This window comes from Talpa europaea (assembly GCF_964194135.1).
Source record: "Talpa europaea genome assembly, chromosome: 7".
NCBI classification, from domain to species: Eukaryota; Metazoa; Chordata; class Mammalia; order Eulipotyphla; family Talpidae; genus Talpa; species Talpa europaea.
In genome coordinates this window covers 44,503,680-44,531,649 of record NC_140074.1, presented here as the reverse complement: position 1 = coordinate 44,531,649, position 27,970 = coordinate 44,503,680, and the positions used below count along the sequence as shown (strand labels likewise).

At 34.9% G+C, this 27,970-nt stretch overlaps 1 protein-coding gene across 1 annotated transcript in view; it reads right to left on the bottom strand.

Moving 5' to 3' along the window:
• The window catches only part of VPS13A (vacuolar protein sorting 13 homolog A), a gene marked incomplete at its 3' end in the record, with an annotated part of 180,645 nt that overhangs the window by 54,404 nt on the left and 98,271 nt on the right, over window positions 1-27,970 (bottom strand). The window contains exons 39-50 of the mRNA XM_084236962.1: window positions 27,106-27,338; window positions 14,607-14,699; window positions 13,689-14,045; window positions 13,118-13,219; window positions 11,951-12,109; window positions 11,538-11,793; window positions 10,129-10,289; window positions 8,709-8,812; window positions 4,704-4,986; window positions 2,415-2,810; window positions 2,066-2,170; window positions 1,804-1,950 (exon numbers count right to left, since the gene is read on the bottom strand). Coding sequence (XP_084093088.1) covers window positions 1,804-1,950; window positions 2,066-2,170; window positions 2,415-2,810; window positions 4,704-4,986; window positions 8,709-8,812; window positions 10,129-10,289; window positions 11,538-11,793; window positions 11,951-12,109; window positions 13,118-13,219; window positions 13,689-14,045; window positions 14,607-14,699; window positions 27,106-27,338 — 2,396 coding nt within the window. The remainder of the gene's footprint in view (window positions 1-1,803; window positions 1,951-2,065; window positions 2,171-2,414; window positions 2,811-4,703; window positions 4,987-8,708; window positions 8,813-10,128; window positions 10,290-11,537; window positions 11,794-11,950; window positions 12,110-13,117; window positions 13,220-13,688; window positions 14,046-14,606; window positions 14,700-27,105; window positions 27,339-27,970) is intronic.

Here is a 27,970-nt window from a genome sequence, read left to right as displayed (position 1 = left end):
AAGCCTATTATTCAGCCTATTGCTCCCCTGACAGTAACACAAGCCCCATGCCTATGTTTATCCTCCTGGCCCCTGACTAATGCTATTCTATAGCAACAATGGATTGGAGGGAGTTGCTTCCTTCTCCAGTTTAGCCTCTTGCTTATACTAATGCAGTAAGTGATTAAAGGTTTGACTATTATGTTGCTTTTGGCTTGTCTTGATTAGCTATTACAACACCTGGCAGCCGAGCTTTCTCTAGTTTAGCTGAGTTCTTGACATTTGCTACTTCTCTCACAATTATCTAAATCATCTTGAACGTGACCTCACTAAGTCATATCCTTGATCATCGTATATAAAAAATGCCCATCCCCTTGCTTTTCTTAATTCTTTTTATACTGCCTTATTTCCTTTTGCCCCACTAGATGTCACTTTTAAACATATTATTTACCAATTGACTATGTACTACTGAAGTGTAAACTACACTACTACTACTGAAGTGTAAACTACTGAAGTGTAGTAACTATATTTATAGTAGTAACTATTTATAAGTGTAAACTACTGAAGTGTAGACTATTTACTACTGAAGTGTAAACTACAGGGACAGCTGTACTTCTTATGGTGATTTTGTTAACGGATATATCACAAAGCACATAAAAAGTGCTTATTCACTGAAAAAAAAAATGGAAAGTCTGGAAATGGTGGAATTTCATTAGAATATACAATTAGTCAAACAAAAATCTGAGTTGAAAGTTAAAAAGTAGTTTGGAAATAGTAAAAGCAAAAAATTCTAAAATATATATTATTATAGAGAGAATTTATCCAAAATGCAGTAGAGAGCTATGCAGACAGAAAATGAAAAAGATAATGAGACACGAAGGCTAGACTATGAAAATCTAGAATGTCTTCTCAAATCTGGAAGAGGAAATGAAAGAACAGAGGACAGGCAGTATTTAGAGAAACAATAACTGCAAATTTTACATATAAAAGAAACATACACTAGACTAATGACCATAAAACAGGAAATACAAAGGCAGACTGTAGGCAGCTAGGGGGAAAAGAAAGATTACACTCCAAAGAAATGACAGAATCACAGGAGAAATGTCAACAAAAGTGGAAGTCAGAAAAGAGTAAAATTATCAAAAAAAATTATCAGAGAAGATTAAAACTTCTGTGGTTAACAAAAAAACATGGTATTTAATTTCAAAACTATTTCAAAGGAAATGTTAAAGGATACTTCTCAAGAAGAATAATCTTAGAAGGGTGGCTTAAAAGCAAGAAGGAAGAGTTAACAAAAAAAGTAAATATTTCTCTTATAATTCTAATATATTTAGAATTTCTTCAAAAGTAAAATATTCTATCAACCTCAGTCCTTCAGAAATCACTAACCAAAGAGTGTAAAAGCTAATGATGGAGTAGAATCAAAATTTTATTTCTAAATTGCTATTGCCTTCTTAAAAAAAAAACAAACAAGCTTAACTTACTCTCTATAGTCAATTATAGTAGCTTTCCAAGAGAGAACAAATTATTTCCTTTTCTTTGCTGCAATTACACAATCACTTAGTCATCAATTGCTGAATTTAATTCCATTTGGAGAGTAATTGTTAAAAGTCTACCCTGCTCATCAAAGCAACATATCCCTAGATGGCAAGGTTCAGCTTTTAATAAATATATATAGACAGGAACAAATAATTATTTTTATGGAAGCAGAAAAAATTGGGGCAGGGAATGGGACAGGGGAGTTAAAACATTACATAGTGACTTCAGCTATAAACTCAAGGAAAAATGAAAATCCAAATACATAGCTGAGATTCATCTACTCACCTGATCCAAATCAAGAGACAGCCATTTATTACTTCCCTCTTCTGTCACTGATATATGATATTTACTTTTGTTTTCAATCAAATAAAAAGGGGTAAATGTCACAATTCTAGTAATGTTAAAACTGCTGAGGTCTATAGTGACACCAACCTAAGGGGGGGGGGGAGTAACATTTCAAAACTGTTAAATTATCATAATATATTTAAAATCAATCAATAGACACAGCTTAATTAAAATGTTATTGATGAGCACAGAATGAACTCACTTGATACTCCATTTTCGAGCCTTTACATTTAACAGCTCCATGACTGCCAACAGTATCAATTGAAAACTGATCTGACAATTCACTATCAGTTACCATAAGCTGAACCTAGAAAAAAATATTTTACATATATCACAATTTAGGTACTTTTAAAGTTTCTATATAAATTGACAATTTTTGTTTTTAACATAAACTAATGTTGAGAGTAAACCTTTCCCAACACTAAACTCTATTATTTTTAACATTCAATAGCTAACAAACTTTGTTTCTTTGAGTTTCATAACATTTTATTCTTAAAAACTCTAAAAATTAAAAAGCATAAAAAATAAAATTTTTAAAAAGCTTTACAAACCTTATTGTTATTAAAAAAGTGCTTAGGCTGAAAAGAAAAAAGAACTGGCTTTTTATAATTAGGTGGATGCTTTCGATGAATTCCATCTGCTTTGTATTGTAACATTCGACCAGTTTTATTGACCATCCAGTAAGGACTATGAAATGCCACAATTGTCTGCCCAATATTATAAGTCACATGGATAGCAATATCTAACTCAGTCTTTTCTATTTCTGTAACACAGGTAAAACTGATGAAACTGATGTCTTGCTGATTAGGCTTTATATGATATTCACTTTTCCAATCATGATTAAGATAGTCAAGTAATTTTAAATGTAGTTTGGCTTTATCCAACTGCACAGCACAAATGTGGGCTGAATGTCCTTCACCTAGAGTATGAACATTATGCTCAATTCCCTGTAATAAAAAAAAAAAAAAGATTTTTTAACATTTCCGAGTAATATGCCAAGTCTATCTTGATTATTACAAGTGCAATACAAAATACTTCTGAAATACCTGTCAGTTTTAACTGCTGTGTGAAATTCTGTAAAATATCTGGATGGGAACTATTATATTTTTAAAATTATATAAATTATTTACTTCAAAGGACTATTAAGAAAATACAATAATACATTAAGAAGTCATGTTGGAAATAATAAACATTATAAAACACCATTAATTAGTAAAACATAAAAATGTTATCTACTAGGGATTTTAGTTTGGAAAACTGCTAAATAATAAAAAATGGGGAAATTGTTGGTAATGCAAAATTAGCAATCCTTCCTATCTTCCATTATTGAATTTTAACAATCTCTCATCCCCTATTTCCAATCACTGTTTACACTATTTTCTGAGGTAACTCTCAAAGCTGCTCATTTCCTTCTAGCTATACATTTCAATTGACTCATTTCATGTCACTGTGACCCCTCATTTTAAGAGTATTCTAACTGCTTTTGTTCCTTCTAGTCCTTTTATCCATACTGTAGCTAAATTGCCATTCTAAAATTTGATCATAATCATTGGAAACTGACAAGCATAATGTGATCCCTAAAAGCATCAAATTGAAAGTTCTATAAGAATGGAATGTAGACAGAGAATACATTTGGGTATCTGCTTTTCCAGCACCTCTAACCTGATTCTTTCCTTTCATTATAACATAGGTATCTCTTCATCTTAAGATTTTAAATTTAAGGCAAAAATAATGAAAGCTATTGATATTTGAAACGTTAGTTAATATTCCACAAAATAGGTCAGTGGTATTGGTAGTGCTAGAGGCAAAATAAAATGCAACCTTGTGCCTGTCAGGGACTCTGCTAAGTTCTTCAATACATTATCTAATTTGATTTTTCCCATATCTCAATCATGAAAGTTTTATTACTATCGTCTAATTTTATAGACTGTGACAAATGACTGAGAAAGATAAATAACTTGCCTAACAACACAAAGTGTTATACCTAGGATTCAAACTCAAATATATCCTGATAGCAAAGCACACTTTCTTAAACATTATATCCACCAGACATATGGAAAAAGGTATTCTTGAAACACAGATATGTTAACTCTACCCCCAAAAAGGAACTTTAAAAAAAATATAGTAAATCCAATAACAGAGTACACAATACCAATGATTAGTAGACCACAATGAAGAACTACTTTCTTCTATTTAATAAGTATGATAAACACTATGTTTACTTAAAATCTTTAAGATGGAGAGACTATTGCTGTAGCACAGAAAACATCAGAAAATCTTCTAAAACAGAATATTAAAAAAGAAATCATATTTACATGGCATAAAATCCTTTTAGAGAATTAGCATGAGAAAAATTGTTTCCATTTAACTCTATCATTTGAATATTGTTTTAATACTAGCGATCATACTTGTTTCAAAAGTAGGTATCCATATTAAAATTTATAATATATGAATTCATGAAAAAGACTGAAAATACATATTCTAAAACTGAAGTGTTACCTTCATTTGAAGTGCTATCTTCAAATGATGTTATTATAGACAATTTTTATTAGTTCTGTTTTCACATTTTCTAAGAGGAATATATATTACATTAATAAATACTTTTTAAATGGTCTACTACATTTGTGCATGTAATTTATATTCAACTCAATAGCCAGATTTTGAAGGTAAATCCTTTTTTTATATAATTGAAACATTTCTCTTCCATTAGAATAACTGTACTACCTATTTACCAGTATATAATTTTTATTAGAACTTTAAACCACTTTTTCATTGCTCATGTCAAATAACTAAAGTCACAAAATCAAAGATAGGAAGGCATTTAAAAAATTCCAGAATACCTCTATAAAGTAAGCAATTTTGTAAGGAAGAAGATTTCGGAGTAGGATAGGTGGCCACAAATGCATTATGTATGGTAAGTCCCAACCATCTTCTGAATACGTTGACATAGACGTCAAATCATCTTTTTCTGGGACAACATTAATAACAAATGATTTCTCAGAGGGGTTTATGGGTCTACATTTCTTCTTTATAAAAGTGCCATCATTTTTTATAATATCTTCAAAGTCAATTCCTTCACACTTGTAATAGTCCTCGCCTTCTGGCTTCATAGAAAGAAGTGACCTACATTAAAAAAAAAAAAAGGTGAATAAACACAAATCACTTTCAAATGCTTTAAAAAAATATTTTAAGTTGTATAATTGCAGCTTTAGAATAATGCAATCAACTCCCTTAACACTACTGCAATAAATTTATTTAACATTCTTCTTAGAGATACGTAAGTTAGATAATTTCATCATGACTTTCTGCCAATTAATAATCTAATGATTTGACTTTTAATAGAATATTTTTCTTTTCAATTTACTATCCCCATTTTTACACAAATACATCATCAAATAGAAAAATAAATATAAAATAAAATATACAACTATCATGTCGTGTACATTTTACTGAAAGAAGTTGGATTTCCTGGATATGTGATCCTAATGTGAAGATCATGTCACAAGTTCATGAGCTAACAAAACTATTTTACTGAAAAAAAACTAATCACTAGCGTTTCAAGTTTAACCAATTAAAAGCTTTCAATATATACTGAAATGTTGGGCACACCTGTAGAAATGACTGGAAGAAGATAGTGACAAAATCTTTAGGTATGTCATATGATCCTTATATTTAAAAATTACTTTTTGTAACATTTCAACCTTACAGTATGTTTAGTAATTTCTTAAACATTAGAAATTGTCAAATCAATCATCTAATACTATAATACTATCCCTTACAGATGAACAACTTTCAAAACTATAATTTGTTCTATTCTGATTATTTTCCTAAGCTATTTAGATATCTAGTATTTGTTTCTGTAATAATATCTGACAGCAATGTAAATCTGCTAGATTGAAGCCTAAACCTTCCATACCCACTTCTATGTGTGTCTTCCTTTCACACACTTCCAGCTACATACAGGCACTCTGGAGTTTGAAATAACAGGCTGTTTCCTCCTCCTTTCATGACAGATATCTGTTACCATCAGATTTACCTTATTCTACTACATTCTCACTGTAATTTTCATTCTTCTAGTATTTAAAAATAATTTGCTCTCAATTAACACCAATATACTCATTTAGATTATCAAAACATCCACTGCACCATTATTAATAAGAAGGTAAAAATGAAAATGAGTGAGTCATTCTGTACTGTGATAGATACCAAAACACACACATATTCAAGCAGACAGAGGGCATGAAAGTGGGTTAACTCTCTCTAGACTGGCTGCAGAGTGTTTCACAGAGGTGGTAATTTTCCCAAAAATCTACATTCTAAAGAGAAGACTTGAAACATGCAAGGTTAAAGCAAAGTTTAAGAAATGTTAAATAAGGAGGAGAAAACATAAGAGAAAAAATAATCAATGGTAATAGGTTCTAAATGAAAAGAGCTGATCGTGTGAATAGTTTTGGAACAGGCCAGCAAATGTCCTGGGAGAAGTTAGAAACAGATGATATTAAAGATATAAAATGTATATTAATGGGGAAAGAAAATGAGGGTGCACTTACCTCAGTGAGAATTTGATCTTTTACCAACTATTCTTTGTAGACCTATACAAACCCAGTTCTTTCATACCTTCTTGTCTTTGTTTATGCACTTTTTTCTACTTAAGATTGCCTTTTCCAGCAAATATCCACATAGCTACATTTGGTCTCTAAGTCCTATACCTCACCAGAAGTCAGTCATTAATCCATTCATCCATTCATTGTTTTCCACACATTTTTTTTTTTACAACTGTTATTCTTCTGTCTCTACAATCCATTGTTTTCTACCTAGTATATATTTATGTATCAATCTCTCAAGGGGAACACCCATGTCCAATTCATTGTGGTATTCTACAGTACTGCCTTATACACACAAAACACTTGGTATTTTTTAAATGAATTAAATTTGAGAATCAATATAATTAAGTTCTATAGGGAAAGATAGCCATTTTAAAATATAAGACCTCAATCTTAAATACTGTACATACATCTAAGTACTGGATTAGAAGAGTACCTACATCTAAGTACTGGATTAGAAGAGTACCTAGTGTGAAATCCAAGCTGGCTAGTTACTAACAATTCTAATTAAGATTAACTTGTATGTAACACAATGTTTAAACTTGAAAAAGAGAGTGTAAAGCTACTTCAAAGGCCTCACTTTTCTTTCCTATGAACAGTCACAAAATAAATAGCAACAATTTACTAGAAATAAAGCAGAATGACGTAATCTATTACTATTCAGGAAAAAAATAATTACTATTCAAGGGGAAAATGAATTTAAAATTTTTCAGGGGAATTTTTAAACATATCTTACATGCTAATTTATTTTTTTTTTTTTTATCTGCCCAGGTGTTTGATTATTAGAGGTTTTTATTTTTTTTATTTTTTTTTTTTATAAATTTTATTGTTATATTCCCCATACAATTGCAGCCCCCCATTCTGACCCCAATCCCTACCCTCCCGCCCCCGCCCCCCTAAAAGTGTCTCTGGTTCATAGTTTTTTGTTGATTTTGATTTTCACTTTCTTATAGTTATTCATTTTCCTGGTCCCTTATTTAAGTTTTCTAGATTCCTGCTATGAGTGAGACCATCCGGTATTTTTCTTTTTCTTTTTGGCTTATTTCGCTGAGCATGATCCCTTCCAGCGCCATCCATGTTGCAGCAAATTGCATGTGTTTATCTTTTTTGAATGCTGAGTAATATTCCATGGTATATATGTACCACATCTTCTTGATCCAGTCATCTATTTTTGGGCATTTGGGTTGTTTCCAAAGCTTACCTATTGTAAACAGTGCTGCTATAAACATAGGGGTGCAGGTGTTCTTTGGAATTGATTACATGCTAATTTAATTCTATACTCTCATGGACATAAAATCCTGTCCAGAATACTGGAAACTATTTTGCTGCTGTTTTCCAACAATGTAATTCTTTCCCTTAAGAAATCTGAACTAAAGACTCAAAAAGGCTAGATGGCCTAATACAATACTTAACAAGGTGAGCAGGTCTCTTACTCAAAATTGTGTAACCAAAAGTGCTAGATGTCTCAACCCTAAGGGATACAGACTCGAACTCTTAAGTACGGGTCAGAATGAACAGAGACTGGGAGTTAAGCACTGCTTGCAGATTTGCCTCTATGCTTCTGTGCTATAGCCTCAGTGCCCAAATCTAGTGTGTATACTTAAATAAACTATGATGCTTATTCTGAGGAAGGTTTTAATCTCTAACAGAGTGCAATCTTCATAGAAGAAATTATTTTTTATTCCAGATTAAATATCGCCAGCAATGTTTGTTATATTAACCTGTAATTGTGAGACTAGCCTCACAGTAATAATTGAATTTTAATAACACTTTCATAATACATATAAGATGTTATATCTAGTTTAATTACCTTAATGATTTAGGATTAACTATATTTATATATCTATCACTGAAAATTAATACATAGATAAAAGTAATAATTTGCTTTCTAAAGGAATTTCAAAAAAATTTTATTATGAGAACTTCGAAAACTAAGTCACTTCATAATAGTATATATAAATCTAGAACTCTCCAATCATTTAGACATTTGTTAAAATCATAAATACATGATTATAATTGCAATACTGAAAGCAAGTTATTATTATAGTTACCAGAAAGTAACAAATAATTTAAATTACATGATGCATCTTAAAATAAAAACAACCTTCCAACTTCCTTGATGAGATATTAACAAGACAGATTTTATCTAAGTTTGATAATGTAAGATCAGATAGCCCTACCAAATCAAACACTCTGCAAGAGACATTAGATCAAACAAAAAGATAAAAGAAAACAAATCACCGGTAAGATGTTAATGGTATGTTGAATTCACTTCCAGGTGAAGCTGTTCCCAATAAAGTGTCCCCTTCATAAACAGAGAGTGGGACTGAAAAGTGATTTCTAATCTGGTAGAAAAAAATAAGTAATATTTAGTATCTATAATCCAGGAAGCTAAAGACATTTTTAAAATATTGCGTCTAAATATTCCAACAAAGGAACTATCAGGTAATATTTATCTTGCTCATATAAATTTAAAAAGAAACAATCATTTATCTTAAAAAAAAATTACAAGGTTACTTGCCATAGTGTTAAAGGAAAGGAAACTTAAAAATATACTTCTAAAATCCTAGAAGGAAATAAGATAATATCTTGACCTTTAGATAAGGAATAATTTAAGACAAAAGCGATAGAAAAAATTCACAGGAAAACATTACATCAAAATTTTAAATTTCTCTATGACAAAAGTTAAAAAATAAGACATAGAGCATTTTGTATGGAACTTATAGGATGAGATACTCTTCACAGAGAAGTATTTCTTAGAGCTTTGATGGCTCTAAAGATTCATTCAAATGGTACAGATATAGCCATAATGGTAGACTACTACTCCAAAACAGCATGTAACTGTATATAACACTGTTGCACAAAAAGTTGATACACACAAAATCATGCTGCATAAAAGAAGTATTTACATAAAAATTCTTTACTATTGATATAACACTAATGTAAACGAGAATGTATCAGTGTATGCCTGGATATGAGGAAGTAGGGAGATAATTTTGTGGGGTCATAAATATGTTCATTATCTTGATTATTATGAAGATTTGTATGTCAAAATTCACCAACTTTAAATATGTACTTTTTTATACATAAATTTTATCTCAACAAAGCCTTTCTCTCACCACATTCTCTGATTAAAATGGAAGAATATATACATACTATAAAAACCTAAAACAAAATACTGATGAACTTTTTGTTTCACAAAATACTCCAAAAATATTTTACCTAATAGTCCCATAAAAATTACAAAAATAAATATTCAAGAAAATTCTATCACTTGTCATATTCAGATAGTACAATCAATGGAAACGGTTCTTCTTTTAGCTGTATTTCCATTATAGTTTGGACTATTTTGACATAAATATGAATAACAAGGCCTACAAAAAATGGATCACATCATGGGCCTTCCCGGTGGCGCAGCGGTTGAGCACTGGGTTACGAAGCTGCCTGCAGCCTCTGCAGCGCTGGTTCGATCCCCGGCCGCTGGGCGAGGGTCCCACATGGCACCCAGACCTCTCCTGCCACCCGCTGCAGTGTACTTCGTCAGTCTGCCTGTTCTGTTCCCCGCTCTGGTGAGTTCTCTCACCCTCCTGTGCTTCTGACTGTACCCAGTGATTGTATAAACAAATAAATAAATCTTTAAAAAAAAATGATCACATCATACCTGCACTGGGGAGCGAATTGTTATCTTCTTACTTCCTTCCACTGCATCAATTTGACAAACAATAGATCTTTCAACTCCAGACTCTCTGTGTCTCACAGTGTAAAGTCGTCGTCCCACTTTTGTTAAAGGTATTTTATCAGCAGTAGAGTGGTTAGCAGGTGCTAAATTGAATATACATGTTTGAAAATTTCTATATAAATAATTATGCATTAATGTTAAGATCATATACCATAAACAGCAAATGATTTGTAAAACTTGTGAATAACTGCCACTGAAATCTTGAAATGTAAGACTACACAAGAGATTTTACAAACGACAACATAGTTCCATAGCATTTATCTCAAAACATCAAAGCATTTTACCAAAAATATTTTCAAACTGAAAAAACTCATTCAGTAGTTTAACCTAAGACAACAATATAAACGTTTTGAAAATGACTCGAGAGGAATTATATAATTCAAAAATGTCTGGTTTGCTCTCCTAACGAATAGAATAGAGCCTAGTAATTTCAGTCAATGGTGATTGCCAGGTACCTGCAATTTTTCAGTTTCTAATTTTTCCTAATCCTGTGATATTATAGGATATCTGGGATTTGATTAAACAACATTTTATACGCATTTTCTAATATATGAACTTATATTAGCGGTGAATTACTGATCTACAAAAATCTACTGCACCCCGTTCCATTCAAATGTTAGTTCATAGACAAATAGAGGTAAAATGTGAATAATTCATTCTCAATGCTAGGACAACTGAAACCTAACCATTGTTTTGCATCACTCACTGACTAGGAAAAAGTCAAAGCTATGTTTTAGTACCCTTTTTTCTAACTAAACCTTTCAAATGCCCTTCTCCATAATTTGTAAATGTTACACATAAGAATGTAGTGTGCAAAAGGCTTTGGGGCACTTTAAACTTCCAATGAGTAATTTTATCATAATTTAAGAATTTATTTACTTTCATCTCATAAAAAAAAACTTTGAGAAGCAGAAAATACACAAATGACAACAAACCTGCACCTCAACAGGCAGAACATAAAAAAAAAAAAATTACAGTGTACCATTTTCATGAACTCAAACCTCAATTTGAATTCAGTTGCAAATGGTGGAACCCTAAATTATACCAAATATAGTTATAATAATAACCATCAATAGTCTCTAAAAGTTGAGTGAGGGTAAGATCTAATATTTTTCCTCCCCCAAAGTAGTAAATTACTATGCTTTAAATAAAGCAGTTGATTAAGTAAAAATCTGGAATAGAAAGACACAGTTCCAAAGTCTTGCAAAGGCAAAAACAAAATTCCCAGCCTATTAGTAAGATGAAAAATCTGTAAGATTGATACAAATGAGTAAAATGAGATGCAAAGTGTAATATAAAATAAAGTCCCAGGAAGGTAATTCATCACTTACTAAGAAGAATGAAGAAGAGTTTGCTGCTAAGGCTTGTCATTGCATTAAAATGATCATTGTCTTTAGTTCGGACATAATCCATATTTAAGCTTTCCTCATTATTCAATATATATGCTTTTGCCACTGAAACATTGAGTACGCTAAAAGAATCACTTGGTGAAACAGAGATAGTGAGTCCAAGAGAATTTAAAATCATAAATGGCGCTAGGTCCCTCAGGAAAGGAGCTGAAGATCCAGTGGCAGCTTCTGTAAAAGCCTGGTAAGAAAGAGTTGTGGTAAACAAAGTTAAAGGTGGAAAACTGAATGACAAGCAGGACACTAATGGACACAAATTTAATAAGGCTTCTTAATCAATGAAAGGGTCAACTCATTTTACTATACCAACATTTAGAGTTTTAAATATCTTTTCTTACCTTGGCTAAATTATTTAGCATTACAAGGCCACATTTGGACAATGTAATGTTTAGTTGGTCTTTTGAATAGAAAGTGATGACAGTTTTATATTCTGGCACTTTATAATTTTCTTCTTCAGCATCTGACTCAACAATGGCCTTTTTTGCTTTCTTTTTCATCTAAAATGACATATAAATTATAGAAATAGAAGGGAAATTTGCTAAGAGCATAACATAACTCATTTGGACTTAAAAGTCCAACAACAGTGGCAGAGAAGTGCCCAGGATTGTGAAAATCATTATCATTTGCCTTGTTTTAGGATTCACAGATTTAATGGTCACATCTATTCTCACGTAAAAATAATCAAAAACATTCTTTTATCCTAATCATGTATCTGAAACACGTGGAAAATATAATGATCAACTACAAAAGGCTGGCAATACCAATTCAGTCTCCTTTGTTGTTACTTTAATTGGTTTTAAACTACTGAACATATGTCTGCAGGTTGAATGAAACATTATTAGATAGTATTTCTGCAGCATCCTGCTTAATAAGCACAATTTCATTCACTTAACTGTCTTGATTCTCATATGCACAATATACTTCACAACATAATTCAAGCAAGTAATAATATGCCTACACGTATGTTATACACCTGTATATATTATATATAATATGCATTGTATGTACATACATGTGCACACGACATAACCTTCAGTATGCACCCTTCAGAGAACAAAGGAACATGGGATAGACAAGCACCTATATGGAGAGGCTAGAGCCATTAAAACATGGTAGTTAAGAATGCGGAATTGGCAACTAGATTGCATCCCACTGCTTCTACTTTGAGACAATTATTACTTTGGGAAGTCCCTAAACCTCTCTAGTCTCAGCCCTCTCATGCTGTCAAAAATTTTATCTTCTTCCAAGGGTGGCTGTGAGGGTTAAAGCAAAAACACATTATTTAGAATGGTGTCTAACACATACTGAATGTAACATAATTATAAGCAACAGAAGCAAGTACAGGAGGTATTGATCTTGGGTTTAGAAATTACATTCAGAGGTCAAACATGGAAGCATAAAGCAAGTCTCATAAAGAGAAAACTTAAACTTTGCTGTGATTAAGTGTCTCATGTATGGTGGATATCCTCAAGTATTGAAATAATTTTTTCAGATTTCAAGTATACCTTGATTCCAAGATTCCATGGCCTAAAATCCTCAGACTGGTCAATTTCTAAGGGTTCAAGCAAAGGCTCCCATACACCAAACATTTCGTTGTAATAATGCACCTACAGAGAGAATTTTTTTATTTTTTAAATAAGGCATGTTAATATTTCTAAAATGGACTCCCAAACTGTCCCATGTCTGTTGGCTGAGTCATTTCTTCTACATTAGAACCACCCCTAGAAGAGTAACAAAGAATTAAAAACTTTGTCTTATACTTTTATATAATGCTGATTAAAGAAAAGATTCCATTTTAATTCTTCAAAGATAATTTTAAAGTTAATCAATAGCTATCAATAAATGTATTCTGAAGTTGATAAAATTAATTGAAATATAAGCTTAATATGTACACATACTCTAAAAGTAAAAATATATGCATAAGTCAACTGTAACAAGGGCATATGTTTGTAAATTTTCTTCTGTAAATTTTTTGATTCATTATATCTACAGTACACTTAACGTAAAAAATTTCCCAAAATATTCCATGTGTAATATCATAAGTATAGAAACTGGGAAAATACTACATATGCTTACTTCTAGCTCAAGCTGACAGTGGAGATTTATTAGGGTACTCCAGTTTTTGCCCTCCCCTGAAAAACATGACTTTGCCAAAAGCATAGGCACTGTTCTGTGACCAACTCCAGCTTCAAGAACTATAAAAATAGAATCAATGTTCATTCTTATTATCTCTCCTTTGGGCACCAATTCAATTGTTTGGGCTATGTTTTCAACTTCATTTGGCTCTTCAAGAAACCACATTTTTAAATTCTTGTTATCCTTCTTTTCCCATAACTGTGCTGTAGAAGAAGCAGTTCCTTTTGGGATGGTTTCCTGAGATGTATAAAGTGCTGAAGTTATGGTAATCACAGTATTTATAATAACTGGTGAAACCTAAGGGGAACAATTAAAAGCAATAAAAAATTTGCACATAAGACTTTCAAAAATATTAAAAGCATTTGCTGAATAATCACAATATAAAACATTACTTCCATGAAATAGTAAATACAATTTATTGCATATAAACATTTTAGATTAACAATCTTAATTATGATACCATTATACACTTTGTAAGTAATGTGACAAAAATGTTTTCAAAACTATCGCTTCCTTTTTAGCTTAATGATGAAAAGACTTGCTGTTACATAACTTATTTCTAGGTTTTAATGATTTTTTAATAACATATTTATTTATATATATATTTTACATCATTGTTGATTTTTTTTTTACAGTGTACTTTCTTTTCAGGTGTAGTCCCCACAGAATTTCCAGCACCGATTCACCTGTGCAACATCACCATAGTCCCTTGTGCTCTTCCCACCCTCATTTTGATACCTCTCCCTCCCCCTCCCCTGAATATCTGATTTATAGTTGTCTGTTTATTTTTGTTTTGTTGTGTTTTTTATTGTTATTATTTAAGTACACTGAAGAGCTGAATAACTAACTACATTTTACCTTTAGTGTCAGAGATTTTACTGATATGTCAATCACTTGTGGCTCTGTACCAATCTGAGTAGCTTGATAAAACAAGTCACAGGGCTGTAAAACCTGTGATAGAAAAATCAATAGCACTAAATTAATATTGTTAAATATAGCTATTTAAAGACTTTCTTAGCAGTGACTAATATGGAAATAAACAATCAAAATAGCTTTAAAAAACAAGTGACTCAATGGCACTTCTTAATATTCTCTTCCTTAACTCATTAATTCAGTAAGTAGCAAATATTAACATTAGCAATAATATTTATACAACAAAGTAACAGATTTCTTAAATATACTCCAGTATATGAAAAACTCATAAAACATGAATTATATACCTATTTCACTTAATAAAATGTCACTTTGGTATTTTTTTTCCATTATAAAATTGAAATGATCTATAGGAAAGCTACCAAAGAGAGGGAATATCATAAATACATCAAACTTACTAAATACGTCCTATTATTATAAATTATGTGAATTCCCTGACCATGGGAAGCAGAATTCTGCCGCTAATTCCTAGTTATCATGTCCCTTCCAAATGCAAAATATATTCAAACCTCCTAAGGTTCTCAACCATCTCATCGCATTATAGCCCAAAGTACAAAATCTCAACGTCTAAGTATGTGTCTTACCATACAGCTCAATTATATTTCCCACTCATTCAAAAGTCCAAAATTTCACCTATCTATCAGTTTGATGTCTAAAATCTAAATCAGGCCCAGGTGCTGATGAAATTCCTGAGTATAATCTATTAAGTATAGCTTGTGGAACTATGCAACTAAGATGAATCACTTGTTTTCACCACTCCCAACATGGAATGCTTAGACAGAGATGGGGTAATTAATAATCACAGATATACTAGTTCAAAGGGGAAAATGGAAGGTAAAAGGGAATCCCTACTGCAAAGCAGTTCTGAAATCCACTAAGGTAAATTAATTTCTTGATTAGGTTTCAAATCCTCGGAATAATTCTGTTCCATCTGCCGACTACCCTTCCTTTTTTTTATAGAAGGTAGGCACAATAGTGCAGTGGAGTAATTTTATCATCCTGCTTCTTGTCAATCTATTTTATACTGCCCCTCTCAATTCAGGCTGGTACAATTTCTGCTAAAATAATTTTCTCAAGAATGCTGAGGACCTTCCATGGGTTTCATGTGGTTTCACTCCATTAGACAAAAGACAAACTCACAAATCTTTTTGAGATAATTAAGACCCACTGCAGAGATGGCTAAGGGGAAACACCCTTACAATTCCTAGACTCCATCTGGTTTGGCTGAGATCTATGAAACACACTTATCTTTTAAAAGGGTCTACAAGATAAGGTTCCTCAAGATAGGCTGCCCCAAAGAGATGCTACTTTGAAATATTTCAGTTGAAGTCCAAGAAGGCCCTACAGGATCAAGAGAAACTTCTATTGTTCCCTAACTACCCAGAAGAATGAAAATTGGGGGTATAACCCAGAACTGGGGTTATTATCAGAAATATTTGTCTTTCTGAAGAACCTATCTATTCGGGAGAGCAAACATCTATAATAAGAGAGCATCTGGATTTCACTTATGAGCTAACCTGTACTTGTCATGTGAGACCGCCCCACCACCCTCCAAACCTCCCCCCACCCCCATTGTCCCCTTTAAGCCGAGGTCCCTATACTATTCCTTAGATCAGGTTATATACTACCCATTTTTTTCATTGGCTTTAGAATCCTCTTTTCTATGTAGATTCACTAAAGGTATACAATTAAATTTGGTATTTTGGTCATACTAATCGGCCTGATGTTGATTTGATTATTTGATCAGCCAAGATGAACCCATAGGGTGGGAGGATATTCTCCTTCCTGACAGGCCCACCCTTTCTGTGACTGAACACTGTGATATTTTAAAATGAGGTTTTAGCAAAAGGTTATACAATTACACAGTCTTTTCTCTGTGTTACATTTTTTTGCCAGCTTTTTCAACTGTTATCACCTTTTACCATTGGAAAGCTGCAAATTACAAAAATCATTAAACTCTACTTCTTTTTGTTTATCCATTCTTCCCATATTTTTCTATGCTATCATTTTACTGTAAGTAATATGTAACAGCACAGAATCTTCAAATCAGTAAGTTTGGACATCTTAGCTGTATATTCACATTTTTTAGTTACAAGTTCTGTTTTTCCATATAATTGCAAGATATAATTTTGTGTCACTACACACTAAGTCTTCACCCTAATTTCCAAATAACACATCCTTTACCGTCCTTTTGAGTCCTCCTTGGTAGCAACCTCGATGGCCACAGTTCTACCAAGAATCCAGTCAACACAATTTAGGCTTTCTCTAGCATTCTCCTCAAAATTTCTTTAGCTTTTATACAGCTTTGCATAATGCTCATTTCCAAAGCTCACATTTTAAATAAATGCTACAAAAGAATCTTATTTTTGGTATAAAAATCCGTATTTGTGTCCTACTATTGTATTTTAAATCACCACAAACTTAATGTTTTAATATAACAAATTTTTGTTTTCCACTTTTAATGGGTACTCCCCTACTGAATGGGAGAAAATATTCAAGAATCACATAGCCATCAAGACATACAGAGAACTCATCCACCATAATAAAAGAAGAAATCAACCCAATTAAAAAATGAGCAGTAGATCTGAACAATTTTCAAAAGGGACTACACAGAAAATCAACAGATAGAGGGGGGAAACGCTCATCATCATTTTTATTTTTTTTTTTTTTTTTTTATAATTTTTTTTTTTTTTAAATAAATTTTATTGTTATATTCCCCATACAATTGCAGCCCCCCCATTCTGACCCCAATCCCTCCCCTCCCGCCCCCCTAAAAGTGTCTCTGGTTCATAGTTTTTTGTTGATTTTGATTTTCACTATCTTATAGTTATTCATTTTCCTGGTCCCTTATTTAAGTTTTCTAGATTCCTGCTATGAGTGAGACCATCCGGTATTTTTCTTTTTCTTTTTGGCTTATTTCGCTGAGCATGATCCCTTCCAGCGCCATCCATGTTGCTGCAAATTGCATGTGTTTATCTTTTTTGAATGCTGAGTAATATTCCATGGTATATATGTACCACATCTTCTTGATCCAGTCATCTATTTTTGGGCATTTGGGTTGTTTCCAAAGCTTAGCTATTGTAAACAGTGCTGCTATAAACATAGGGGTGCAGGTGTTCTTTGGAATTGATGTTTCTGTGTCCTTTGGGTAAATACCTAGGAGTGGAATTGCTGGATCATATGGAAGCTCTATGTTTAGTAGGTCCAGAAATCTCCACACAGCTCTCCACAGTGGTTGGACCAGTTTGCACTCCCACCAACAGTGCAGAAGAGTTCCTTTTTCTCCACACCCTCGCCAACATTTGTTGTTGCTAGTTTTTTTAATATGTGCCATTCTCACTGGTGTAAGATGGTATCTCATGGTAGTTTTGATTTGCATTTCCCTGATGACAAGTGATGTTGAACATTTTTTCATATGCCTGTTGGCCATTTGCATTTCCTCTTCAGAGAAGTTTCTTTTAAGCTCTTCTGCCCATTTTTTGACTGGATTATTTTCTTTGTTGTTGTTGAGTCTCATCAGCTCTTTGCAGATTTTTGTGATCAGTCCTTTATCATTAGTGTTGGGTGCAAAAATGTTCTCCCAGTTGGTGGGGTTTCTCTTTGTTTTTGTTATTGTCTCTTTTGCTGTGCAAAAGCTCTTTAATTTGATGTAGTCCCAGCTGTTTATCTTTGCCTTCACTATCACTGCTTTGGGTGATGTGTCTGTAAAGATGTCTTTGATGTGCAAATCACGTAGTGTTTCGCCTATATTTCCTTCTATATATTTTATGGTTTCAGGTCTTATGTCTAGTTCTTTAATCCATTTTGAGTTGATTTTTGTGTATGGTGTGAGGTGGTGGTCAAGCTTCATTCTTTTGCATGTAGCGACCCAGTTTTCCCAGCACCATTTATTGAACAAACTTTCTTTGCTCCAATGCATATTCTTTGCTCCTTTGTCAAAGATTAGTTGACCATAAATCTGTGGGTTTATTTCTGGATTTTCTATTCGATTCCATTGGTCTGTATGTCTGTTCTTGTTCCAATACCATGCAGTTTTGATGATTATGGCTTTGTAGTATAGTTTGAAGTCTGGGAGTCTGATGCCTCCATTCCCTTCTTTTTTTTTCAGGAGAGCTTTGGCTATTCGGGGTTTTTTGTGATTCCATATGAATTTCATCAATAATTGTTCTATTTCTTTGAAGAATGACATTGAAATTTTGATTGGAATAGCATTGAATCTGTATATTGCTTTTGGAAGGATGGCCATTTTAATAATGTTTATTCTTCCAATCCATGAGCAGGGGATGTCTCTCCATTTCTTTGTGTCTTCTTCTATTTCTTTTAACAGTGTTTTATAGTTTTCTTTGTATAGGTCCTTTACCTCTTTTGTTAGATTTATTCCCAAATATTTGATTTTTTTTGTTTCAATAACAAAAGGGATGGTCTTTTTGATTTCTTCTTCTTCAGATTTATTGTTTGTGTGTAGGAAGGCTACTGACTTTTGCGTGTTGATTTTGTATCCTGCCACTTTACTGAACTGATTGATGAGTTGAATTAGCTTTTCTGTGGAGTTTTTGGGGTTCTCTATATATAATATCATATCGTCTGCAAATAGTGATAGTTTGACTTCTTCTTTTCCTATTTGGATTCCTTGGACGTCTTTCTCTTGTCTTATTGCCCTGGCTAGGACTTCCAGTATTATATTGAAAAGCAATGGTGAGAGTGGACATCCTTGTCTTGTTCCAGATCTTAATGGAATTGCTTTCAGCTTTTCACCATTGAGAATGATACTGGCTGTTGGCTTGTCATAGATGGCCTTTATGATGTTGAGGTATGTTCCTTGTATCCCAAGAATTTCAAGGGCTTTTATCATGAATGGGTGTTGCACTTTGTCGAAAGCTTTCTCAGCATCTATTGATATTATCATATGGTTTTTATATTTCTTTTTGTTGATGTGTTGGATAACGTTGATTGATTTTCGGATGTTAAACCATCCTTGTGCCCCTGGAATGAATCCAACTTGGTCGTGGTGAATTATCTTATGGATACATTGTTGGATTCTGATAGCTAAAATTTTATTGAGGATTTTTGCATCAGTGTTCATTAGGGAGATTGGCCTGTAGTTTTCCTTTTTTGTGTTGTCCTTGTTCGGTTTTGGTATTAGTGTAATGTTGGCTTCATAAAACGTGTTTGGTATTGTCCCTTCCTTCTCAATTTTTTGGAAGAGTTTGTGAAGGATAGGCACTAATTCGTCTCTGAATGTTTGGTAGAATTCATTTGTAAATCCATCAGGTCCTGGGCTTTTGTTTTTGGGGAGGTGTTTTATTACCATTTCAATTTCGCTAATTGTAATTGGTCTGTTTAGGTGTTCTATTTCTTCTTTATCTAGCTTTGGGTGATTGTAGAGTTGTAGGAATTTGTCCATCTCCTCTAGATTGTTGAACTTGTTTCCATATAACTGTTCATAGTAGTTACTGATTATTCTTTTGATTTCTGCTGTGTCCGTTGTGATTTCTCCTCTTTCATTGATGATCCTGTTTATTTGTGCTTTCTCCCTTTTTTCCTTTGTGAGCCTGGCTAGGGGTTTGTCTATTTTATTGATTTTTTCAAAGAACCAGCTCTTGGTTTCATTGATCTTTTGGATTGTTTTTTTAGTTTCAATTTCATTTATTTCTGCTTTGGTTTTTATTATTTCTTTTCTTCTACTGGTTTTGGGGTTTTTTTGTTGTTCTTTTTCTAGATCTTTGAGCTTTGAGATTAGGTTGTTTCTTTGCGTTCTTTCTTGTTTCTTGATGTGAGCTTCTATTGCTATATATTTTCCTCTTATTACTGCTTTTGCTGCATCCCATACATTTAGGATATTGGTGTCCTCCTTGTCGTTCAATTCAAAAAATTTTTTAATTTCTTCTTTGATCTCCTCATTAGTCCAATGGTCTTCCAGTAGTGTGGTTTTTAATCTCCATGAGGTAGGAAAGTTCCTTGCCTTCTTTTTATGGTTTATTTCTAGTTTGATGCCTTCATGGTCAGAAAAGATGGTTGATATGATTTCAATCTTGGTGTATCTGTTGATGTTTGTCTTGTGCCCCAGTATGTGATCGATCCTGGAGAATGATCCGTGTGCGCTTGAGAAAAATGTGTACTCCGTTTTTTTGGGGTTTAGTGTTCTATAGATGTCTGTTAAGCCCAATTGCTCTAGGTCCTTATTTAGAGCTTTAGTTTCTTTACTTATTTTTTGTCTTGTTGATCTATCCATTGTTGATAGTGGTGTGTTGAAGTCTCCCACTACGTATGTGTTTTCTCTGATGTCTGTTTTCAGAGAGGACAACAGTTGTCTGATATATTTTGGTGCTCCTTCGTTTGGTGAGTATATGTTAATGAGTGTTATTTCTTCTTGAAGTATTGTCCCCTTGATCATAATGTAGTGACCCTTGGGGTCTCTTTTTATCTTTTTGAGTTTGAAATCTGTTTTATCTGATATAAGTATAGCTGTTCCTGCTTTCTTTTTTGGTCCATTTGCTTGTAGGATTGTTTTCCATCCTTTAACTTTGAGCCTATGTTTATCTTTTGTAGCTAAATGTGTTTCCTGGAGACAGCAAAAGGTTGGGTTTTGTTTCTTAATCCAGGCTGCAACTCTGTGTCTTTTTATTGAAGAGTTTAGTCCATTTACATTCAGAGTTATTATTGATATGTTAACATCTGTATTTGCCATTGTGTTTGTCTTTCCTTTGATTTTATTTATTTATTCTTTTAATAACTTTTTTTTTTGGCCTTCTTTCATTGTTATTCGTCCCTCTGAGGTTCTGGCTTTAGGACTCCTTGTAGTATTTTTTGGAGTGGGGGTTTAGTTGCAATGAAATTCTGGAGTTTCTGTTTGTCTGGAAAGGTCCATATTCTTTCTTCAAAGAGGAAGGAGAGCTTTGCGGGATAGAGTATTCTTGGTTGGCATCTGTTTTCTTGGAGTCTGTTGACTATGTCCCTCCACTCTCTCCTTGCCCGTAGTGTTTCTTCGGAGAAGTCTGATGTCAGCCTGATTGGTTTTCCTTTGAATGTTATCTGTTTCTTCCCTCTTGCCAGCTTCATTATTTTTTCCTTGTCCTGGATTCTTGGGAGCTTTACTATTATGTGTCTTGCTGTATTTTTCCTTTCGTCGTGGAAGTTTGGTGTTCTTCTTGCTTCTTGTATATCAATTTTCAGCTCCTTCTTCACATTTGGGAAGTTCTCTTCAATTATCTCTTTGAATATTTTCTCTGTTCCTACATCTCTCTCCTCTCCTTCTGGTATTCCTATAACTCTTATATTTCCTTTCCTCATGGAGTCAGATAGTTCCCGAAGTCTTTCTTCGTTCTTTTTCCTTCGTACTTCTCTTTCCTTTTCTGTTTTGGTTCTTTTTATTTCTATGTCTTCAAGATTACTTATTCGTTCTTCCATTTCATCTATTCTGCTTTCATTGCTTTTCCCAGAATTCTTTAGTTCTTCCATTAATTCTTTGATCTCCTGCATTTCTTTTACTTCCCTCTTTAGGGACTCAATTTCTTTCTTCTGACCATTGTTTTCCCTCTCTAGGGACTCAATTGCATTCTTCTGATCGTTGATTATTTTTCCCTTATCATTGTTTTCCTTTATGACTTCTGTTAGTTTTTTAATCACGGCAATTTTAAATTCTCTTTCTGGAAGGCTCAGAAATTCTTCCAAGTTATTGTCTTTGCAATCTGGGGGCTGGCTTTCTTTTTGTGGTGTGCTTTTTCTCTGGAGAGTTGCTAGGTTGCGTGTGGTTCTTCTCTTCCCTACTGTCTGTTTTCTAATTTGCCGTATGCGTTGGGACAGTGTGTTGTTGGGACTGGCCGGCATCTTGGGTGGGCTTCTCTGTTCCCCTCTGGTTCTTCCAGGAGTCATCTGTCAGTTTCAAGCAGTCTTTACTGGAGAAAGGTCCCTGTTCTAAAATGCCGATGTAGGGACACACTCCCCTGTGCGCCTGGTCTGCCCCGGCGGTGGGTTCCTGCTCCCCTCTGGGCTTGGACTGCAGGCCAGAGGGGGTCTGGCGTGGGCGAACTTCCCCCGCTCACCTCTGGCTCCTGAGGAAGCCTTCTGCAGGTAGTCTTTACTGAAGAAATGTCCCTGTTCTAAAATGGTGATGTGGGACACACTCCCTGCGTGTCTGGTCTCAGGCACACTCTTCTGCGCACCTGGTCTGCCCCGGCTGTGGGTGCTCGCTCTCCCTGTGGGCTCAGACTACTTGTTCGGAAGGGGCCCGGTGTGGGCAAACTCCCCAGCTGGCCACTAGCTCCTTCAGGAGCCTCTGCTGGCTTCAAGTCGCTAGGTGGTGCCAGAGATCTCTCCTAGAGCCCTTGGGGAGCTGATTTTCCACCCCGTGGGACAGGGAGCAGAGCGGGGATGGTAGGGTACACCTCAATGGCTTTGGGGTGCTGTGTCTGCCTTGTGCCCCACCGTCGTGGGGAACCCACGCCCCTAATTTCGTGCCCCGGGTCTCTGTTCCAAAGCCCTCAGTTCCAGGACACGGGCTGTAGCCCAGATCAGTGGTGCGGGAGTGGCGCCTTTTGAATCCTGCTCCCCTGCCTGGGCGCCTTGTTCCTGCTCACTCAGGATGGGCCTCCGCCGTCTCCCCCTAATTTCGTGCCCGGGTCTCAGTTCCAAAGCCCTCAGTTCCAGGATGCGGGCTGTAGCCCAGATCAGTGGCGCGGGAATGGCGCCTTTTGAGTCCAGCTCCCTTGCCTGGGCGCCTTGTTCCTGCTCACTCAGGGAGGGCCTCCGCAGTCTTCCCCTAATTTCGTGCCCCGGGTCTCAGTTCCAAAGCCCTCAGTTCCAGGACGCAGGCTGTAGCCCAGATCAGTGGCGCGGGAATGGCGCCTTTTGAATACAGCTCCCTTGCCTGGGCGCCTTGTTCCTGCTCACTCAGGGAGGGCCTCCGCAGTCTCCCCCTAATTTCGTGCCCCGGGTCTCAGTTCCAAAGCCCTCAGTTCCAGGACGTGGGCTGTAGCCCAGATCAGTGGCGCGGGAATGGCGCCTTTTGAATCCCGCTCCCCTGCCTGGGCGCCTTGTTCCTGCTCACTCAGGGAGGGCCTCCGCCGTCTCCCCCTAATTTCGTGCCCCGGGTCTCAGTTCCAAAGCCCTCAGTTCCAGGACACGGGCTGTAGCCCAGATCAGTGGCGCGGGAATGGCGCCTTTTGAATCCCGCTCCCCTGCCTGGGCGCCTTGTTCCTGCTCACTCAGGGAGGGCCTCCGCCGTCTCCCCGCAAGCCTAGGTCGCAGGCGCGGGGACCTGGGCAGCTGCGATCCGGTCCGGATCCGCGCCGCTTTCCGCAGGCAACCTTACCGGGCGGCCGGGGCTGTGTGCTGGTGCTGGTCTCCTCCTGGGGGGCGTGGCTCTCTTTAATGGCGCCTGGAGCTCACCTCCGCGGCGGATCCTGCAGGGTTCGCCTCTCCCGTTCACAGGGTGTGGTGGCTGCAATAGTTCCTTTCCACTCACAGTCCCACTTGCTGCGTCCGTTTTTCTTGTTGGCCGTTTTGGTTTGTTGTTTCCCTCCTTTCTGCCGGTCGGTCGGAGAGTGCCGACTTTGTGGGCGGGGGAGGGGAGCAGGGTTCTGCGCTTCCCTCCCTTCTCGTCCTCTTTTATGGCAACTTTCTTCTTCGGGCAGTTTGCTGGAGTCGTCCGTTTATCTTCCGTGTCCCAGTTCTCACTGGGACCTGCCGCTTTTCCTCCCTATTAACTTTTTTTAATGGGAGATCTTACTCGCAGCGTCTCCTCGCCGCCATGTTGCTCCGCCCCCCCTCATCATCATTTTTAATAAGGGAAATACATTCTGAGTTTACCTTGTATAATAAGGGAAATCCCATTCTGAGTTTACCTTGTATTTCCCTTATTAAAAATGATGATGAGAATGGGATATCATCTCACACTGTGAGAATGATATATACCAAAAAGACCTCCACAAATGCTGAAAAGGATGCAGAGGGAAAAGGAAAAGCAATACATTGTTGATGGGAATGTAAACTGGTGCAGCCATTTTGGAAGGTAATCTGGACTTATCTTTAAAAACTAGAAATGGAAATACAGTATCATCCAGCAATCCCATTTCTGGATATCTATCCAAACAGCAAAAAATTATTTTAAAACACTGTATACTCCATAATGATTATTGCAGAATTATTTACAATAGCTAGGATTTGGAAGCAACCTAAGTATCCACTAATAGAAGATTGGATAAGAAGATACAACATATCCACACAATGGAATAATATTCAGTCATAAGAAGAGACAAAACATTAACATTTAAAACACAATGGAAGGAACTCAAGGAGGGGGGGCAAAGAGTAAGTCAGAAAGATAACGACAAATATTGGAGGAAGTCGCATGAGTAACATAAAGAAACAAAGCAAAATATTTACAAAACTGGTGGACAGTGACATCAGTAATGAGGTTTCTGAGGTCAAGAGGGAATGGGAAGGAAGAAAAGATCAAAAGGTCATAAGGGATGACACTAGAAATTCCAAATTTCCTATTGAGAAAAAACACAATCAGGTGTACTACAAAATTCTGAACAAAAGAATGTCAAGAAGTATTATCTGCAACTTCTGGAAATTACCATCTCTTTATCCTTTCACGTTCTCTCTTTCTAAGTACCGCTCACCCCTAACAAATTGCAAAGGACATATATGTATACTACCTTTGAATATCAGGTTGAGTTACATCCTATGGATAGCAAAACAACATGATTGAAAGAGCCTGATTTCCACAGCTATCATTCTGTAATATACATGTACAGAAAGAATAACGCAGGTCTACCATGCTTTAGTTACTTTTGGGGAGAATCTCTGGTATAGGAAACTATTAATAGCCTAACTAATAGAAATTTGTAATTAAATTAGCAATTGGATGGACAAAAGATCTTTCAAAATACAGAGCTGATGACTAACAATGCTATATCAAAATATTTAATAAAGCAGCTACTGGTGATATCTTGAAAGCAGATCACACACATACTTCAAGGAAAAATATAAAATTTTAACCAGATAAGTTTGGAATATCTAGAATGTTGCTGTGTATTAGTTCCTTCTTTCTGCTATTTTCAGAGTACTATAATTGAAAGAAAAACACTGAGGAAATTCATGTTCTAAAGAGGAGTTTTAACAAGAAATAAAGACTATGGCTCCTCTTTATTCTGAAAGTTCTTAACATCAGATACTGCAGCCAGTCTGTGGCCAAAAAAAATAAGTAAAATAAAATGATTAGAGATGTTACTTATCCTCCTCCAACAAACCTATTGTTAAAGCACCCTTTACAAAATCATCAAAGTGAAGTGAAAATAGGCAGAATGCAGAGATTAGAAATGAAAGTTTTCTAGTCAAAAATAAACTCTATGGAACTACCTAGATGCATCTGGCATGCAAAAGCTGGTTAATATTCAACAACTAAAGCAATCCTGTAGTATCCAATTCAGTAGGAAGTACCCAATGAAAACAAAGCAGTTCAGGGCTGGGCAGGAAGGCCTCCAGTTGCCACCTGCTATCTGTTTCTCCTCTTCAGAGTAACGATAGTTTTAAATGAACACACAGTAGCTCAGAGAAAAGCCCAATTCTCCAATGTTCAAGTCAAAAGGATGTAAAGAATAAATATAAGTTTTCTAATGCATAACCTAAAAGTTAATGGGTATGCCCTTCATTTTCTATTTCTTGTTCTAAGTGGTCGGCCATCAGACTTGCAAACTAGGTAAACAGTCTGTAATATTATATATCCTAAGCAATCATATATACTTACTTATAACAAAATTATACAATAGATCATCTTAGCATAATACATTAGCATTAGCATAATACATTTATGCTTCTATTACTTATCCATAATATAAGACTAAAAATTTTTATAACTGTTTTATGAGTACTAGGAGTCAGATAGCTAATTAGAAAAAAATGTCTGATGGAATGAACTTTAAGAAGAGTTACTAAGAGGAGGAAGGCCAAGAGATCACTGGACAGTAAGATACAAATGCACAGTATGTCAAAGCAAATGTCTGAAGATTCAAATAAATGAAAAGCATGAAAAGCAAAAACACGTTATCTGAAAAATGTGCCCACAAAGGAGAGAAATAACTGAGACAGTAAAATTGAAACAACATAACAAACAGCTGGTCTTAAAGGCAAAAGAGCAGTGTGAACTTGACATGTGCAGAAAGCCAGAGTAAGAAATACCAAGATGTAAGCCACTTCTTAGAAGAGATCACTAAGAATCACACTGTAGAGTTACAATGAGTAACAACCAGAAGAATGAAAGATTTTTAAGGCTGGTTTAACAAAAATCAAGATTAGGCTCTCCAAGCAGAAAGAAGAGTATTTTACAGAGGAAGGTTAGAAAGTATGTAGGTAATTTTCTAAAATAGTATAAACTTAGTCCCAAATAGCTTAAAATTAAACAATTAAACTGTAAACTCACAGTAGTGATTTTGCCTTTTCTTTTGACTGGAAGAAATGGGCATGCTCTCATTTGGAGATCTTTAATGGCAGCTGTCATTGTATTGTTTTCACTGTCACCTTTCCAACAAATTTCACATTGTGTGGTAATGACTAAAGCAGGAGCATCATTTCTTGTCATATCAGCCACAAACACAATTTCAGGATTTTTAATAATAATATTAATTTCCCACTTCTCTAACTCCTGTGTAGGCACTAAAATAGAAATAGAATACATTTAATGTTTTAAAATATTTATGTTATGCCTATATTTACGAATAATTTGTTACTTATGGGAAAATATTATTTGCATTATAATTAAAAGGTAAAATAAAAGAATCTTATTCTCAAAGCAGTCTCTTAGTAAAGACTTAAGCTAGATAGTCAAGAATATTTCAAAATGTGGGTAAAATCTCCATTATTTAAAACTGATACCCTTTTTACTTTTCATTGTATTACAATGAAATATGTAAAAGATAGCTGAAAACTGTAAATCTCAACAAAAAAAAAAATGAGTACTGAGTTAAAACAGTATCTCTACTATGAAAAAGAGTAGTCAGTTCATTATTTTCCGTTTTCTTCCATCAACAAATTCTTTCAAATTACTGCCTACAATGATACACAATAACTTATTCCAATGAAGTTCTTATGATTTTTTAACCCAATATATAGTCACACTATGAAAAAAATGCAAAACTGCACAACCTAGAAGAAAATGCATTTGAATTTTCCTCTTACCTCTGAAAAAACAAGATTTGAATTTACTAAATAACTTAATTTTGCATCTCGTTTCTAATCAAGATTAAGTGCTAGTGCAGTACTTCCAAATCACAGATGCTAAATATCTT